This window comes from Canis lupus, chromosome 38, assembly GCF_048164855.1.
Source record: "Canis lupus baileyi chromosome 38, mCanLup2.hap1, whole genome shotgun sequence".
NCBI classification, from domain to species: Eukaryota; Metazoa; Chordata; class Mammalia; order Carnivora; family Canidae; genus Canis; species Canis lupus.
Window position 1 is genome coordinate 9,024,394 of NC_132875.1, and position 13,985 is coordinate 9,038,378.

At 43.1% G+C, this 13,985-nt stretch overlaps 1 protein-coding gene and 1 long non-coding RNA gene across 5 annotated transcripts in view; one reads left to right on the forward strand and one right to left on the reverse strand.

Moving 5' to 3' along the window:
* RAB3GAP2 (RAB3 GTPase activating non-catalytic protein subunit 2) overlaps nt 1–13,985 on the forward strand; it is a 100,211-nt gene that overhangs the window by 83,201 nt on the left and 3,025 nt on the right. For 2 of the 4 annotated variants that reach the window (XR_012025736.1, XM_072814448.1), the window contains exons 25-34: nt 810–983; nt 1,088–1,194; nt 3,612–3,678; nt 5,382–5,452; nt 7,870–7,905; nt 8,009–8,092; nt 8,382–8,600; nt 11,302–11,391; nt 11,643–11,864; nt 13,688–13,846. Coding sequence is in view for 3 of the 4 variants with exons in the window: in XM_072814448.1 (XP_072670549.1) it covers nt 810–983; nt 1,088–1,194; nt 3,612–3,678; nt 5,382–5,452; nt 7,870–7,905; nt 8,009–8,092; nt 8,382–8,600; nt 11,302–11,391; nt 11,643–11,864; nt 13,688–13,846 (1,229 nt within the window). In the remaining variant the exon portion in view is untranslated. The remainder of the gene's footprint in view (nt 1–809; nt 984–1,087; nt 1,195–3,611; nt 3,679–5,381; nt 5,453–7,869; nt 7,906–8,008; nt 8,093–8,381; nt 8,601–11,301; nt 11,392–11,642; nt 11,865–13,687; nt 13,847–13,985) is intronic. The other 2 variants (XM_072814446.1, XM_072814447.1) reach the window with 2 other exon arrangements.
* Nucleotides 3,470–7,478, reverse strand: LOC140626697 (uncharacterized). Its single transcript, XR_012025740.1, has 3 exons — nt 7,393–7,478; nt 4,954–5,048; nt 3,470–3,602 (listed from the first exon to the last, which is right to left on the reverse strand). It is a non-coding gene; the product is annotated as an uncharacterized lncRNA (long non-coding RNA).

The following is a 13,985-nucleotide window of genomic DNA, read 5'->3' on the forward strand; positions in this document are numbered from 1 at the left end:
TAAGAAATTGGAGTACCCAGCTCACTGCTGTCATTTATTATCACTGATAATTGTGATTTCACTGTGAAGTGTTCTTTTTGTAGAAAGGTTTATATTGAGTCAAAATAGGAAGAAAGACTAGGTTTTGGTAAATTACAGAAGAATGTATAATTTATTTTAGGTAATAAACAGAACTCTTTGTCTTGAGTGTTTTTCAGTTTACATTTATAATTTTTTGACAAACACGAGGTAGCACCATGGTTCTTAGACATGGCTAAATTTTGCCCTTAAGTATTCCATGTAGGCAAATTAGTTGACTATTAAAAGTAATATGTTGCCCTAAAAACCCTAGAAAGGTCATGCTAATCAGTCTATTTCAATTATATTTAAATGAAAGTGTTTTAGGGGTGCCTGGGTGGCTCAGTCCATTAAGCATCTGCCTTCAGCATGGTTCTGGGATCTAGACCCAATGTCTGAGTTCCCTGCTCAGTGGGGAGTCTGCTTCTCCCTCTCCCTATCCCCCTTCCCATGCTTATGCACTCACTCTTGCTTGCTCACTCTTGCTCACTCTCTTAAATAAAATCTTAAAAAAAAAAAATGAAAGTGTTTTGAAGATGTATTATTCATCCTTTCATCTGTGTCTGGTACAATACGTTTTGGATTTGTGGACAATGATACTATGTGGTGAACAGACAAATCTATACACTTGTATTTATCTAATAATTTATAGGAGTATAGAGATGCTTTTAGGTATCAGGTATCTCACTTGCCCTCACTGTCTTTGGTAAACACTGTAAATTTTCATTTTCTTTCTTGTCTCCAAACTGTAGGTGGCATTGCAGACAGTGTAGCCAAGTGGATATTTAAACAGGACTTCAGCCCTGCAATATTAAAACTGGCTAATAAGGAAAGAGATGCAGAAAACCCAGATGAACCCAAAGAAGGTATTAACAGAGGTTTATTTGAGGTGTCAGAGGTGGAGATGAACCTAGGAGCTATACCAGGTAATACATAAACATGGAGAAATATGGAATCAGAGCAGAGGAGAGGTGGCTGAGTCTTTGTTAAAGAAAGAATAACAAATATATTGCTCTCTTGTGGCTTTCAGACTTGCTGCATTTAGCCTATAAACAGTTTCCTTGTAGCCTTGAGCTAGACGTGCTACATGCACATTGCTGTTGGGAGTATGTTGTTCAGTGGAATAAAGATACAGAGGTAAGATTCTTGCTCTTTCTTTCATTTTAATTCTGTGGTTGTGCTCATGCTGTGCATATGTGGGACTGTTTGATTCAGGAACTTACTGTAAACACTGGACTTTCCCCCTTTGGGATACCTTTGTTCTAGGAGATGTGCTAGGCCTTTTTTTGCATTCTCTCTCATGATCCTCACAGAGAACATGTGAGGTGTGGATATTGTTACGAGGAGAACACTAGGCTCAGAAAAGTTCAGTTCTATGCCCAAAGGCACATTGCTAAGTCAGGGTTTGGACCAGGATTTAAGTGTAGGTTTCTCTGTGGTTAAAGACACTGTGTTTTGTCCTACTCCTGGTTAGGTTATGGTAAGTATATTTTTTATTTACTTTTGAATTCCTACATGAGATGGCATATACTAGAAGGTTTTTAATATGATAGTTATCATGATAAAAGGGTAAAGATCCCAATGTAAACTTAGTGTCTGCTTCTTTAGATATATATCCCTGTGTGTTCATCACTTCTCTTAGGTTTGCCTCAGAAAAATCAAGAAAGCCACGTTGTGTACAAGGCTGACTCTAGTCCAGGATTAGCCTAACTGCCCTTCCAGCTCTGTGCTGGGGCATGATTTTCTGCTGCTTTTCTCTCCAGGACATTCATAGTCTGCAGCAGAATAGGGAGAAGGGCCCTGGAATTTGTGACAGGAGACCTGAAATTTGTGACAAGTGTCTGCGTTTGGGCCAGTCACTGAATCTCTGAACCTGTTTGTTTCTCCCTCAACCTATTTAAAATGAAGGTGTCAATCCTTCAGGATTGATGCCAGGATCAAGTAAAATGTAAAAACAGGATTATAGTCCTCTTTGCCAATAAATCCTTCACTTAGGTCTCCCTGGTCAGTGCTCTGGTGAATTATCCCTCTCAAAGCAAAATACTTTATCGTCCTTATGTCAAGTTACATGTCTCACTAATGAACTAATTCACACTAATACAATAATGATACTTTTCCTCCAAAAAGAATGTCTTTAATATGTAATCACTTACATATTAAAGGAAAATATTTTTTAATATAAAATGCTTTAAACAAAGGAATGGTTTTTGATCAATTAAATGTTAACCAAAAAGTGATGTTAGGACAGGGGACCCTCTTGATGCCCCTTGAGTCACCCTCTTCAGTAGCCCACTCTGCAGCCAGATGGTAATTATGTTGGGGCTCTCTACTTAAATGGAAAATTTTTCCTACATGAGAAAACAATGTTAGGGCTATAATAAGGACAAAATAATTTCTAAAATCTGGATAAATTAATTCCAGATTCAGGTCTAACAAAGTGCTATGTAAGAGGAAAACTCGGTTTTACATCATTTGTTATTAACCAAAGGCAGCCTACAGACACAGAGAGCCACATCGCCTCTCCTCACTAGCTGTATGACCTCTGGGACACTTCTGAATCCTTTGTTCTTGATTTTCTACTAAAAGTAAATCAGGACTCTAGCTGTCTTATAAAGTTGTAGCAGTTTATAGAGAAAATGCATGTATCGTGCCTGACATTTTGATTAATGTTATCATTGTCAATTGAAATTGTTTACATTTCAAATAAGTGGTCATTTTTCTTTCTTTTCTTGTTAATTCTCCTTGCTCCATCCAACGCCTACCCCGGTTCCACCATTTTTCACACACAGCTTCATTAGGATCAAAACACTTGAAATCGCCTTTGGAAAATTGCTAACACCAGGATATATTAGCAGAGGTGACATGTTTGATGTTTGTACAGCCTATAAAATTATTTAGGAACTCTCTGGGTAATCTCATCAGTTTTACATGCTATATTTGAGTGTTAATATGTAAGCAACTACCTTGATTAGAAGGAGTTGAATTTCTGACATCCTCTCTGATCATGTTTCCCATCATTGCTTTAGTTTTTTTCCTTGGCACCTATCACTAATCTACTATATATTTAGCTCCCTTGGTAGAATGTAACCTTAGTGAGGGCTAGGATTTGGGTCTCTGTTCATTACAGTATCTCTGGTGCCTCAAATAGCCTGGTGCATAGTAGTTGCTCAATAACTATTTGTTGAATAATGAATGAATGATATTTGTGAAGAAGTAAACTCACCATTTTCACATCTGTGTGAAATTCAAGTATTTATTAGACAAAATATTGCTGTTATGTACAAGCCACAGTAAATTTTGATTCTAGATGTCAGCATATATGACCTAGGGGTTTCTAGGTATCAGTCATCATATAGGTAATGTGAATTTAAGAGAGACCATTGATACTATCCTATGAAAAATCATCTCTTACCTAATACTTCCATGGTCTTATCACCACATTCTTCGACAGCTTCATGCAGAAATTTATGTAAAAAGTCCCCATTTGTATTGGAAACATCTGTTAAATGATACCTCTTCTTTTCTCTCTCTCTTTTTTTCTCCCTCTATGTAAGGAAGCACGTTTTTTCGTTAGGTCGATAGAACACTTGAAGCACATTCTTAACGCACATGTTCAGAATGGTAAGTAAATAGATGCTAAAACATAGCTGGTGGGGACCAAAGAAGCAGGAATCTTTAAGTTCACATTCTGTTCAGTTTTTATTTGATGGTCCTACCATCCAACACATAACTGTGTATGTGTATTGTGACATGCAAAGCACTGGCTCTTTTAATCACTTGGAAAAATGCTATGCAGAAGGGGATGAGAGGGGAGAAGTAAGGAGAATATTAGACATAAACCACTGATTTTCTGTTTTGGTCACAGGTAGATAAGGAAAAGAGGCTATGGGCTTCTCAGGACTGAAGTTGCTGATGAAAAAGTTTGGTAGCCAAGAGCCTAACAAACTACCTAGTACTTCTTTTAAGTCCCTGTAACGTGGGGACTACTGATGTCTCCTTGACAAAATGTCACAAATTGTTATGGAAAAATTGTAAACAGGCTCCTGGGTCCATTAAATAGATAGATGGGTTTCCCTGGAAGAATGAATGGAGGAGCTTGGCACGAGCCTAGTTATTTTACTAAGTGGTGAAACTAGATGTTGAGCGACATAAGACAGAGGTATCAAGTTGGTGTCTGCGTGATGAATTTTGGGGAAGCTACTCATTTATTCTTTACCAGTACTAGTACTACCTTCTCACAGGTGGTATGATTCAAATTGGAGAAATTCTAAAATATTTCTCTCATTTTATGTGACGAGAACTTGAAAATTTTATTTATTCATCTCTTAGATCTTACCTTCTTCTTAGGAGGAAAAAAGAAGATTTAAAGTGACTCATTTGGAAAATATGGTCTAGAGAATTCTATCCTTAGTTGATAATTTAAAATTAAGCCACTACTAACTTCAGGCTAGTATTTCTTTAAGTAAGAACTTACCCGTTTGTACAGTGAGTCAGCCTCCTGGCCTCCCCACAGCCTCTGAGGCCCTCACCCCTAGATACAGAAGCAGCCACCTGGGTAGTACTGACCACATGGGAAATGTCATGTTTAAGCTGCCTAACTGACAGCACTTTCAGAAATGTTGATGCCATGGTTTATTGAGTATAGAAGTATATAGCATATATTTCTTGTTTGGTTTTTATATTTTTAGTGTTTTAATACTTCCTTATATGTCACTTTAGTTGGTGGTTACATAGGTAAAAATTGATTTTGGGCATTGGGTTGTTTCTCTTGTTTGGCTATTTTGAATAAAGCTGTTCTCAACACTCATCTTTGTGTTCCTTTAGACAGTAGAATTGCTGGGTCATATGGTAGACATGTAGTTAGCTTTAGAAGATAAGTCCAAACAGGTGGTTTACCAAGTGGTTTCCAAGTGGTTTACCGCTTTCTGATGCCCCCAGCAATCTATGAGCATTCCAGTGGTTTCCTTATCTTCTCCAACACTTGGTGCCATCTATTAAAAAAAAAAAAATTTTTTTTTTAGTCTTTGTGTTGGTTGTGTATTGAAATTTCTTTGTGATTTTAATTTGTATTTCTCCCATAACTAATTATATAATTATCTTTACACTTACTGGCCATTTAGATATCATCTTACGCAGCTCAGTTCTAATTATCATTGAAGATAAAGGTTTTTATTACTTTATAAATATTACATAAGATGTAAGAAACGATATCTACATAAATAGCCCATATAGTTTTATAAGTTTAAGGAAGACAGTAATTTGTTAAGAATGATAAAATCAGAAACAGACAAGCCTTCTATTTACTACTTTTACTTGCCATCTAGGCATTGCTCTGATGATGTGGAATACGTTCTTGGTTAAAAGGTTTTCTGCTGCTACATACTTGATGGATAAGGTAATTTTAAATTTCATGTACGTGTTTATTTTGTTTCCTTGATTATTGATACTAGAGTATTTACAGTGGGCCTTGTTAGACTATTTTTTATTTGATATTACATTTTACTAATGCTCAGTTAAATGTCGTGCCTAGTGCTGGCATTTTGATGACCTGGAGAAGAACCTTCCAGATCCTTGAGAGTACTGTACTTTAAAAGCCTCTAAGCAAAGAGAGTAGGACTCATGGTTGCTTGAGGGAAGGAGTTGCACCTTATTTTTAATTAAAGTGTACAGATGTACAATTTACTCTTCAATCTTTGGATGTAGGATCAAGGTATTTTCTTTGAATGGGGTCAGCTGCCATCCTACTTTTAAGTTTTCCTATGTAAAGCTCACCCCAAAGGCCTTGCATATGATTTCTAGATCCCAGTTCTTTAAAGTTGTGATGCAGTCTGAGTGCAAAATCTTTAGATTTTAAAATTTATGCTCTCATCTTTGTAGTTGCTTCCTCTGCATCTAATCCAGTAGAGCTAGGAGTCAGCTACTCTGTATGTCTTTAAAGCATGCAACCTAGTATAACAACTCCCTTTTTTCCTCACATTTTATCAGTTACTTAAGTTACATAATTAGAATATTACATATTAAAACCAGCCTAAATAGCTTTAGGGACAAACATAGCATGTGGGCATAGAACTCAGCTGATGGGAGCGGCAGCTGCGAGCTTGCTGGGTGCCCTGGGCCCCATCAGTGTGTTCCCAGGCCAGTCAAGAATGTAGGTTTATCTGGCATCAGTTACGTGGATGTCAGGAGAGTTATCACTACAATTACAACACGTTCTTTCAAATGTACAGTGACAGACATTCCTAAACCCTGAGCCACACTACATTCAGACCCCTTGGGCCACAGCTCCACTGAAAATGCTTTCTTTGCTGTTATTGGTAACAGGTTTTATAGTGAAACCTGATTTTTCTTGTGTGCTCACCTTCCTTGCCCGCTTAAATGTTTCTTTTTTTCCAACTTGCTCCTTGGGGCCTTTCTGATACTGCTCTGTCCTCCTTTACGTCTGACTGTCGCTCTTTTGGGAGAACAATAGTGCGAAGCCTTTTGCATGTATGTTACCATTGAGTTTTATAGTATTCTCACATCAGCGGTCACATTTGAGCCCCACAACTTGGATTTGAATTTAAACTGTCCTGAATAGGAGGCAGAGAGTTTTGATGATCCATTCGATAAATATTTATTGTAAGGATCTCTTATGTGCCAAGGACTGTGCTAAGTCCTGTGGTTACAGAGCTAAAAGTCTCAGCCCCTGCCCTCCAAGAACTCCCAGTCCAAAAGATAAATAGGGTGCTTCAGAGACTGAGAAGAGGAGGTAAATAAATAACAAGTCAAAGGGAAGGCTTCTGAGCTGAATCTTGGAGGACAGGTATATATGAAGCAGTGGGTGAGAAGAAATCATATTCCAGCCGAATACATGTTTGATGCAGAGCTGCCGGTAGGTTGGTGTGCTGGAGGACGGGCTGTAGGAAGGAGCTCCGGGGAGCAGAGCGTGAAGCATTTCCCATGCGGGCTGTGGATTTGGGGTTTTCTAACAATCTGTGTAAACTGCTTAGCCTAGGGTCTGGCACATCTGGTGAGGGCTCAGTAAGTGGTAGCTGTTCTTTTATCTGGAAGACACTGGGGCAGTTTTAAGCAGAAGACTGATATGTTCAGATTTGCATTTTAAAAGATGATTCTTTTAAAATGGTGAAATATGTGGGGGTTGGGATGGGCTGAGTTTGGTTGTTTGAAGGCCACTGCAGTGACCTCAGGGAGGTAATGAGGCAGGGGCCTGGGTACTGGAGCCCCGTCTCCCCTGATTTATCACTGCCTCCTGGGAATTCTTATCAAGTGACGTACCTTCCATCTCCCACTTACTACCTTCTCTAAAGTATACAGTAGAACTTACTAAGTACTTACTGAATCGAGAAAATCAGCCAGTTTTCTGAGTCAGGAATATAACTTCTGTCTGCATTAGATTGTTTTTCCCCTCCTTGTGACCGTTTAGAATTATTGTGTATCTTTATCAACAAGCAAAATTCTTAGCTCCTCTTTATTCAGAACCTTGAGTTTGGTTCTGGGTTTTAAGGCAACAAGTCGTTTGATTGTACAAAGTGAGGACCAAATTTTTAGAGGGTTTCTTAAAATTTAATTCAAAAATAAGTTTTGCAAAAGGATTACTTGTGAGCCCAGTGACATATTTTTCATAATATAGTTTTAAGCTCCACTACAAAGTTAATTGCATTTTGTTATAAATGAGTAGAACCAACATTTATTTATAGGTGAGTTTGTATTTTTTGTTTGCTTACTTTTTACTTTCTGTGCCATAGTACCATAGTAATGCCTTTTTATTTAAACTGTTAAATAAATATAGTATTTTATATCCTGTTTTCTTAGGTTGGAAAATCACCAAAGGATAGGTTATGCCGAAGGGTAAGTGAATCTCCCATAACTAGAGGTACAGCTGTTCATCTTGCACTTTGCATAGAAAACCTTGTCTCGGGCATGCGCTAATTGTGTTCCTTTGTAAAAACAGGATGTGGGGATGAGTGACACAGCAATGACATCTTTCCTTGGCTCCTGCTTGGATCTTCTTCAAACTTTAATGGAGGTAAAAGAGGTATATTTTCATTCTGAACTGCCTCTGAGGTATTAAATGTTTTTAAAATCTTTGGACTTAGGAAAGGAGTATAGAAAGAAGTTTTTTTCATTTATTCATTTCTAAGTTTTGACTTAGGCTCCCCAAATAGTGTTTTCTTACAAAAAAGTTAGATTTGATTTTTTTGTTGTTGTAATTTGGGAGAGAAAAGGGCTTTGCACTTCCCTGCTTGTAAGCTGTTAAGGTATTTATTTTGCAAGCTGTCGTTTCTCCGATTCTGAACACGATTCTCTGTTCTCCACACGTGTAGGCCGATGTGAGCAGGGATGAAATGCAAGTGCCTGTCCTGGACACGGAGGATGCGTGGCTCTCTGTCGAAGGACCGATCTCCATAGTGGAACTGGCCCTCGAACAGAAACACATCCACTACCCTCTGGTGGAGCACCATTCTGTCCTGTGCTCCATCCTGTATGCGGTTATGAGGTTTTCTCTGAAGACTGTGAAGCCACTTTCACTCTTTGATAGTAAGGTAAGTGCCCGAAGGACTTCCGAGCCATCTCGCCGCTGAGGGATTAGCAGGCGCAGGCAGGACAATAAGCAGGACTGTCTTGTTCAATAGAAGTTGCTCAGTACTTCTGTGACGTGTCGGGGGTCACCCGCTGTGGGGCGCTCTGCTCGCTGTCCCTGGCCTGTAGCTCTGGCTCACCTTCACTGTTCTGGTTCCGTCATTTTGCCCTAGCAGCTGTCTGCCATTCTCTTTCTGCATCTTCTTGGACAGACTCATTTACTCCCTCTTGTGTATCTGCAGGCCTCACCTGTTAACTAAATTCGAACCGTATATATATTTTTTAAGATTTGTTTATTAGAGAGAGAGCGTGTGCACATGAGCACAAGCAGGAAGGACAGAGGGAGAGAGAGGATCTCAAGCAGACTGTTCTGAGCGCAGAGCCCAGTGCAGGCTCCGACTCACAGTCATGAGATCATGACATGAGCCAACATCGAGAGTCAGACGTTTAACCTGCTGCCCCACCCAGGCGCCCCTGCGGCGCCTATTTCTACTGAATGCCTCTTAGGATGTGCTCTGCGGCTTCAGACACCCCTTTCCTGGCATACACCTCCACCCCTTGCCCCCACCTGCCCTTGACCTAAACTGCGGTTCCTCCTGAACCCCTAGGGGGCTGGTGCTCACTGTGGGCCCCAGCCTCAGGTGCAAAGCCGTGAGGTGCCCTAACTCACTTCCCTTCGGGCCCCCCATCGGCTGTCAGTCATTCTTGTCAGCTCTTCCTTACATCCTATCTGTCCCTCCCTCTCCATCACTAGGGCTCTAGTCTGTTTAAGGAAAAACCAAAATGAAGTGCCTGGCTCAGTACTCCCCTCAACAAGGGGGTTTGTGAAGCCAGAACACAGCCAGAATTGGACAAGCCTGTGGTGCCACCAGCCTCAGTGCCTCTCACGCTGAGGGGCCTGAGACCATTGGCGACTCCCACGCACACAGAGGCAGTGCACTTGGGCTAGTGAGGCGAACCCCAGCTCTGCCGTCTACCAGCCTCAGCTTTCTTATTCAGAGGCGCTCATTCCAGGGCCTATCCTAGGGTTGTTGTGAGGGTAAGTGACATATGCACATGAAGTGCTTGGCACCGTGTGCAGTGTAGTAAATGATAAATGGTGCTTCACATGTGCATGCATCTCCCCCACCCCAAAGGCCGTGTAGAGCTAGACCCTTAGAATAACTTAGACCGCTGCATGGGAACTATAGAGTCACAGACTGTGTGTGGGTCAGTATGTGCAAAAAAAATTTTTTTTAAATTTTTATTTATTTATGATAGTCACACAGAGAGAGAGAGAGAGAGAGGCAGAGACGTAGGCAGAGGGAGAAGCAGGCTCCATGCACCGGGAGCCCGACATGGGATTCGATCCCGAGTCTCCAGGATCGCGCCCTGGGCCAAAGGCAGGCGCCAAACTGCTGCGCCACCCAGGGATCCCCCAAAACTTTTTTTTAAAAGATTTTATTTATTTATTTGATGAGGGAAGAGAAGGAGCCAAGTCGGGGCAGGGAGGGGCAGAAGGACAAGCAGACTCCCTGCTGAGCACAGAGCCCAACGTGGGGCTCAGTCCCAGGACCCTGAGATCATGACCTGACCTGAAGACAGACGCATAACTGAGCCACCGGGTGCCCCTGTGGAAAAACTGTACACCAGTGATGTCCAAAATGCAGTGGGTTGCCCTAGGATGCCTGCTGTTCCTCATCGCTAAAGGATGAGTAGCTTCATCCTAACTGGCAGTCACACTAGATGACCTGTAGTCGGAGATTATTTCATCTAGAAAGTCCAATAGAAGACACTTGGGATGACCTCAGGTGGAAACACAGTAGTCCGGGACGATGGCGTTGCTTGTTAACCCAGGTAACCTGGTGGGAAGCGGTAGGCCTGGCACGAGGGCCCGAGCCTTTCTGACCTCCGGAGGCCAGCACTCTTTGCTCTGTATCACATTTCCTCCCAAGGATTTTCTGAAACCCAGCTTTCTGATGTTCTGCTTTGGCTTTTCAACAGGGTGTCTTCAAACAGTTGAACAAGTGTTAATAAAAGGATGCAGAGACACACTGTGTCTTACTTACCTATTACTGCAAAACAAAGTACCTCAAAATTTAGTGGATGAAAACAACAGACGTTTACTGCCATTTTTGTGGGTCGGGAATCTGGGTTCCACCCCCCCCCTCCCCCCCCCGCCCATTGTCTGTAGCTCAGTGTCTCACGCGTCTGCAGTTGGGGGTTTCAGCCCATCTCAAGCCCCCACTGGGTGGAGACGGGATCCCCTGGCAATCCTACACGACTGTGGGCAAGACTATTCTTGCCACGTGCACCTCTCCAGAATAAGGCAGGTCACACCATGGCAGTCGGCTCCCTCCGAGCAAGTGAGAGTGAAGAGGAGCACCCAGGGCAGAAGCTCCAGCCCTTTTGTAATGTGATCGTGAACACGGCACGCTACCATCTGCCTCACTCTGCCGGCCAGGCATGCGGACCAGGAGAAGGGGATCGTACGTCAGGGGCCACCCACCACATACTGGATAATTGCTCTAAGGGGTAACTGAATACAGTCCTAAAATGTTACTGTTCGAGAAGACAGATCAACCATGAGTCACTGATGAAATGACTTCAGTTTTTAAATCTTTTGTCCTGCCCTTAATAATAATCCATACTCATCTGTTTTCTTGGTATTTTCTCTCTCTTTAGGGGAAAAATGCATTCTTCAAAGACCTAACTTCAATTCAGTTATTACCTAGTGGGGAGATGGATCCAAATTTTATTTCTATACGACAACAGGTAAATTACATTGATTTTATTTTTGTTTCTCAGAAGAAAACAGTAAATCAAAAATTTAGCTGACCTTAAAGGATGACCACTTTCAAGGTATTCTTGAAAGCTAATTTCCCTTTCAGTGGTATGTTTCTTTTTGGTAATCTTTTTAGTTTCCATGGAAAAGCCAACCTCATTGACAGGAAAGCCAGTTACTTGGCTTAGACATTTTTTTACTGATGCACACTGACCGTGCTCTGTCCTCCTCCGTTTGCAAGTTCTTACTGAAAGTCGTCAGTGCGGCTGTCCAGGCCCAGCATTTAGCTGTGAAGGACGGAGAGTCCTCAGAAGAGGCACCGACCACTCCTTTTGGGAAAGACCAAGATTGGCCAGTTCTAGCTGTGGATTTGGCTCATCACCTGCAAGTCAGTGAAGATGCTGTTCGAAGGCATTACGTGAGCGAACTCTACAACTATGGCGTGGACCACTTAGGAGAGGAGGTGAGCTCACCCTGTGAGCGGGGGCTCAAATGACCAAAATTAGAGTTGGAGTGACAAATCAGTAAAGGCTCCAATAAAGGTTTTTGCTTTTCCTTTTGTTAGGACTTCTGAACACAAAAACAATAGAATATTAAAATCTAAAACTGTAGGGCACTTGGGTGGCTCAGTCGGTTAAGCATCTGCCTTTAGTTCAGATCGTGATCTCAAGGTCCTGGGATCAAGCCCCACATCGGGCTCCCTGCTCAGCAGGCAGTCTGCTTCTCCCTCTGCCTCTCCCCCTGCTCGTAATCTCTCACTCTCACACGCTCTTTCTCTCTCAAATAAATAAATAAAATCTTAAATATAAAACTGTAGTCAAACTCCTGTTTCTGGTCTGTGTTTAATAAACCCCTGCAGTGTGCCAGGCCTGTACTGTGCAGAGGCATAGCAGCACACAAAACAGACAAGGCTCCTTCCTCATGGAATTGATGGTCTATTTAGAAGCCAGAAAGCATGTTGGATTTTTTTTTTTTTTTTGAGCCAGCATGCAAGCATGGGTAGGGTCGGGGTGAGAAACTTAAGCAGGCCTCACGCCCAGCAGGGAGCCCAGTGCAGGGCTTGATCTCATGACCCTGAGATCATGATCTGAGCCAAAATCAAGAGTCGGACACCCGACAGAGCCCCGCAGGCACTGCAAGCGTGCTAAATTTTGTACTGAGTGATAAACGTTGTGAAGAAAAATAGGATCATGTGAATAAACAGGAGCTACTACATATGGTGGTCAGAGGTGACCTCTGAACTGAGTCCCAAGGATAAGATGCAGCCAGTCACCCAGGAAACTGGGGCAACAATGCCTGAGGCAGAAGTGATGAGAAGGTCCAAGGACCTGGGGCGAGACTAGCTTGGCAGGGCCCGAGACCAGAGGGCCAAGTGGGGGACCACGCATGGCAGGCCAGGATACAGAAGTGGGAGGACTGGGCAGGTGGGCAGGTGGAGATCACATACTTCATAGTGCATGGTTTTTCACAGTATTTTCAGAAGCCGTTAGGTTTTAAGTAGTCATGTGATTTAATTCCCTTTTTTTGCCATAAACTTAAAAAAATGATTCTTACAGTCATACTGAATTAAAAAATTAGGGTGATAGGCACTAAGGAGGGCACCTAATGGAATAAGCACTGGGTGTTGGCAAACTGAATTTAAATAAAATATTTTTTAAAAATTAGAGGAGATAAGAATGAGGCAGTGAGCAGAAATTTGAATTTTGAACACGAAATTTGATTTGGACTTTCTTTTGGGTGTACACATGGCCACAGCTGAAAGATGAACTAGAAGCTCTTGACTGGCAAAGCCTTTCCTAGAGTAAGCCATGTGCTGGAGTAAGCCAGCCGTGTGCCAGGGTCAGCCAGCTGTGTCCAGGGTCAGCCAGCCGTGTGCCAGGGCCAGCCAGCTGTGTCCAGGGTCAGTCAGCCGTGTGTCAGGGTCAGCCAGCCGTGTGCCAGGGTCAGCCAGCTGTGTCCAGGGTCAGCCAGCCGTGTGCCAGGGCCAGCCAGCTGTGTCCAGGGTCAGTCAGCCGTGTGTCAGGGTCAGCCAGCCGTGTGCCAGGGTCAGCCAGCTGTGTCCAGGGTCAGCCAGCCGTGTGCCAGGGTCAGCCAGCTGTGTCCAGGGTCAGTCAGCCGTGTGTCAGGGTCAGCCAGCCGTGTGCCAGGGTCAGCCAGCTGTGTCCAGGGTCAGCCAGCCGTGTGCCAGGGTCAGCCAGCCGTGTGCCAGGGTCAGCCAGCCGTGTGCCAGGGTCAGCCGGCCGCGTGGCCGCTCTTACTGTGCCCCCGTCCATGCGCCCCCCGCAGGCCATTCTCCAGGTCCAGGACAAGGAGGTCCTGGCCTCGCAGCTGCTGGTGTTAACGGGGCAGAGACTGGCTCACGCGCTCCTCCACACGCAGACGAAGGAAGGGATGGAGCTGCTCGCCAGACTTCCACCCACTCTCTGTACTTGGCTCAAGGCCATGGTAAGTACAGGAGGCTGAGTGACCGGGTCACTGGGTGCTCTCCTAGATGCACGTTTACTAACAGTTGGGGAGAAACTCTAAGCGGCAGGCCTAAGTGGGTTCCAGAGCACTTACTGGGCAATCTCTATCCCGACCCCTC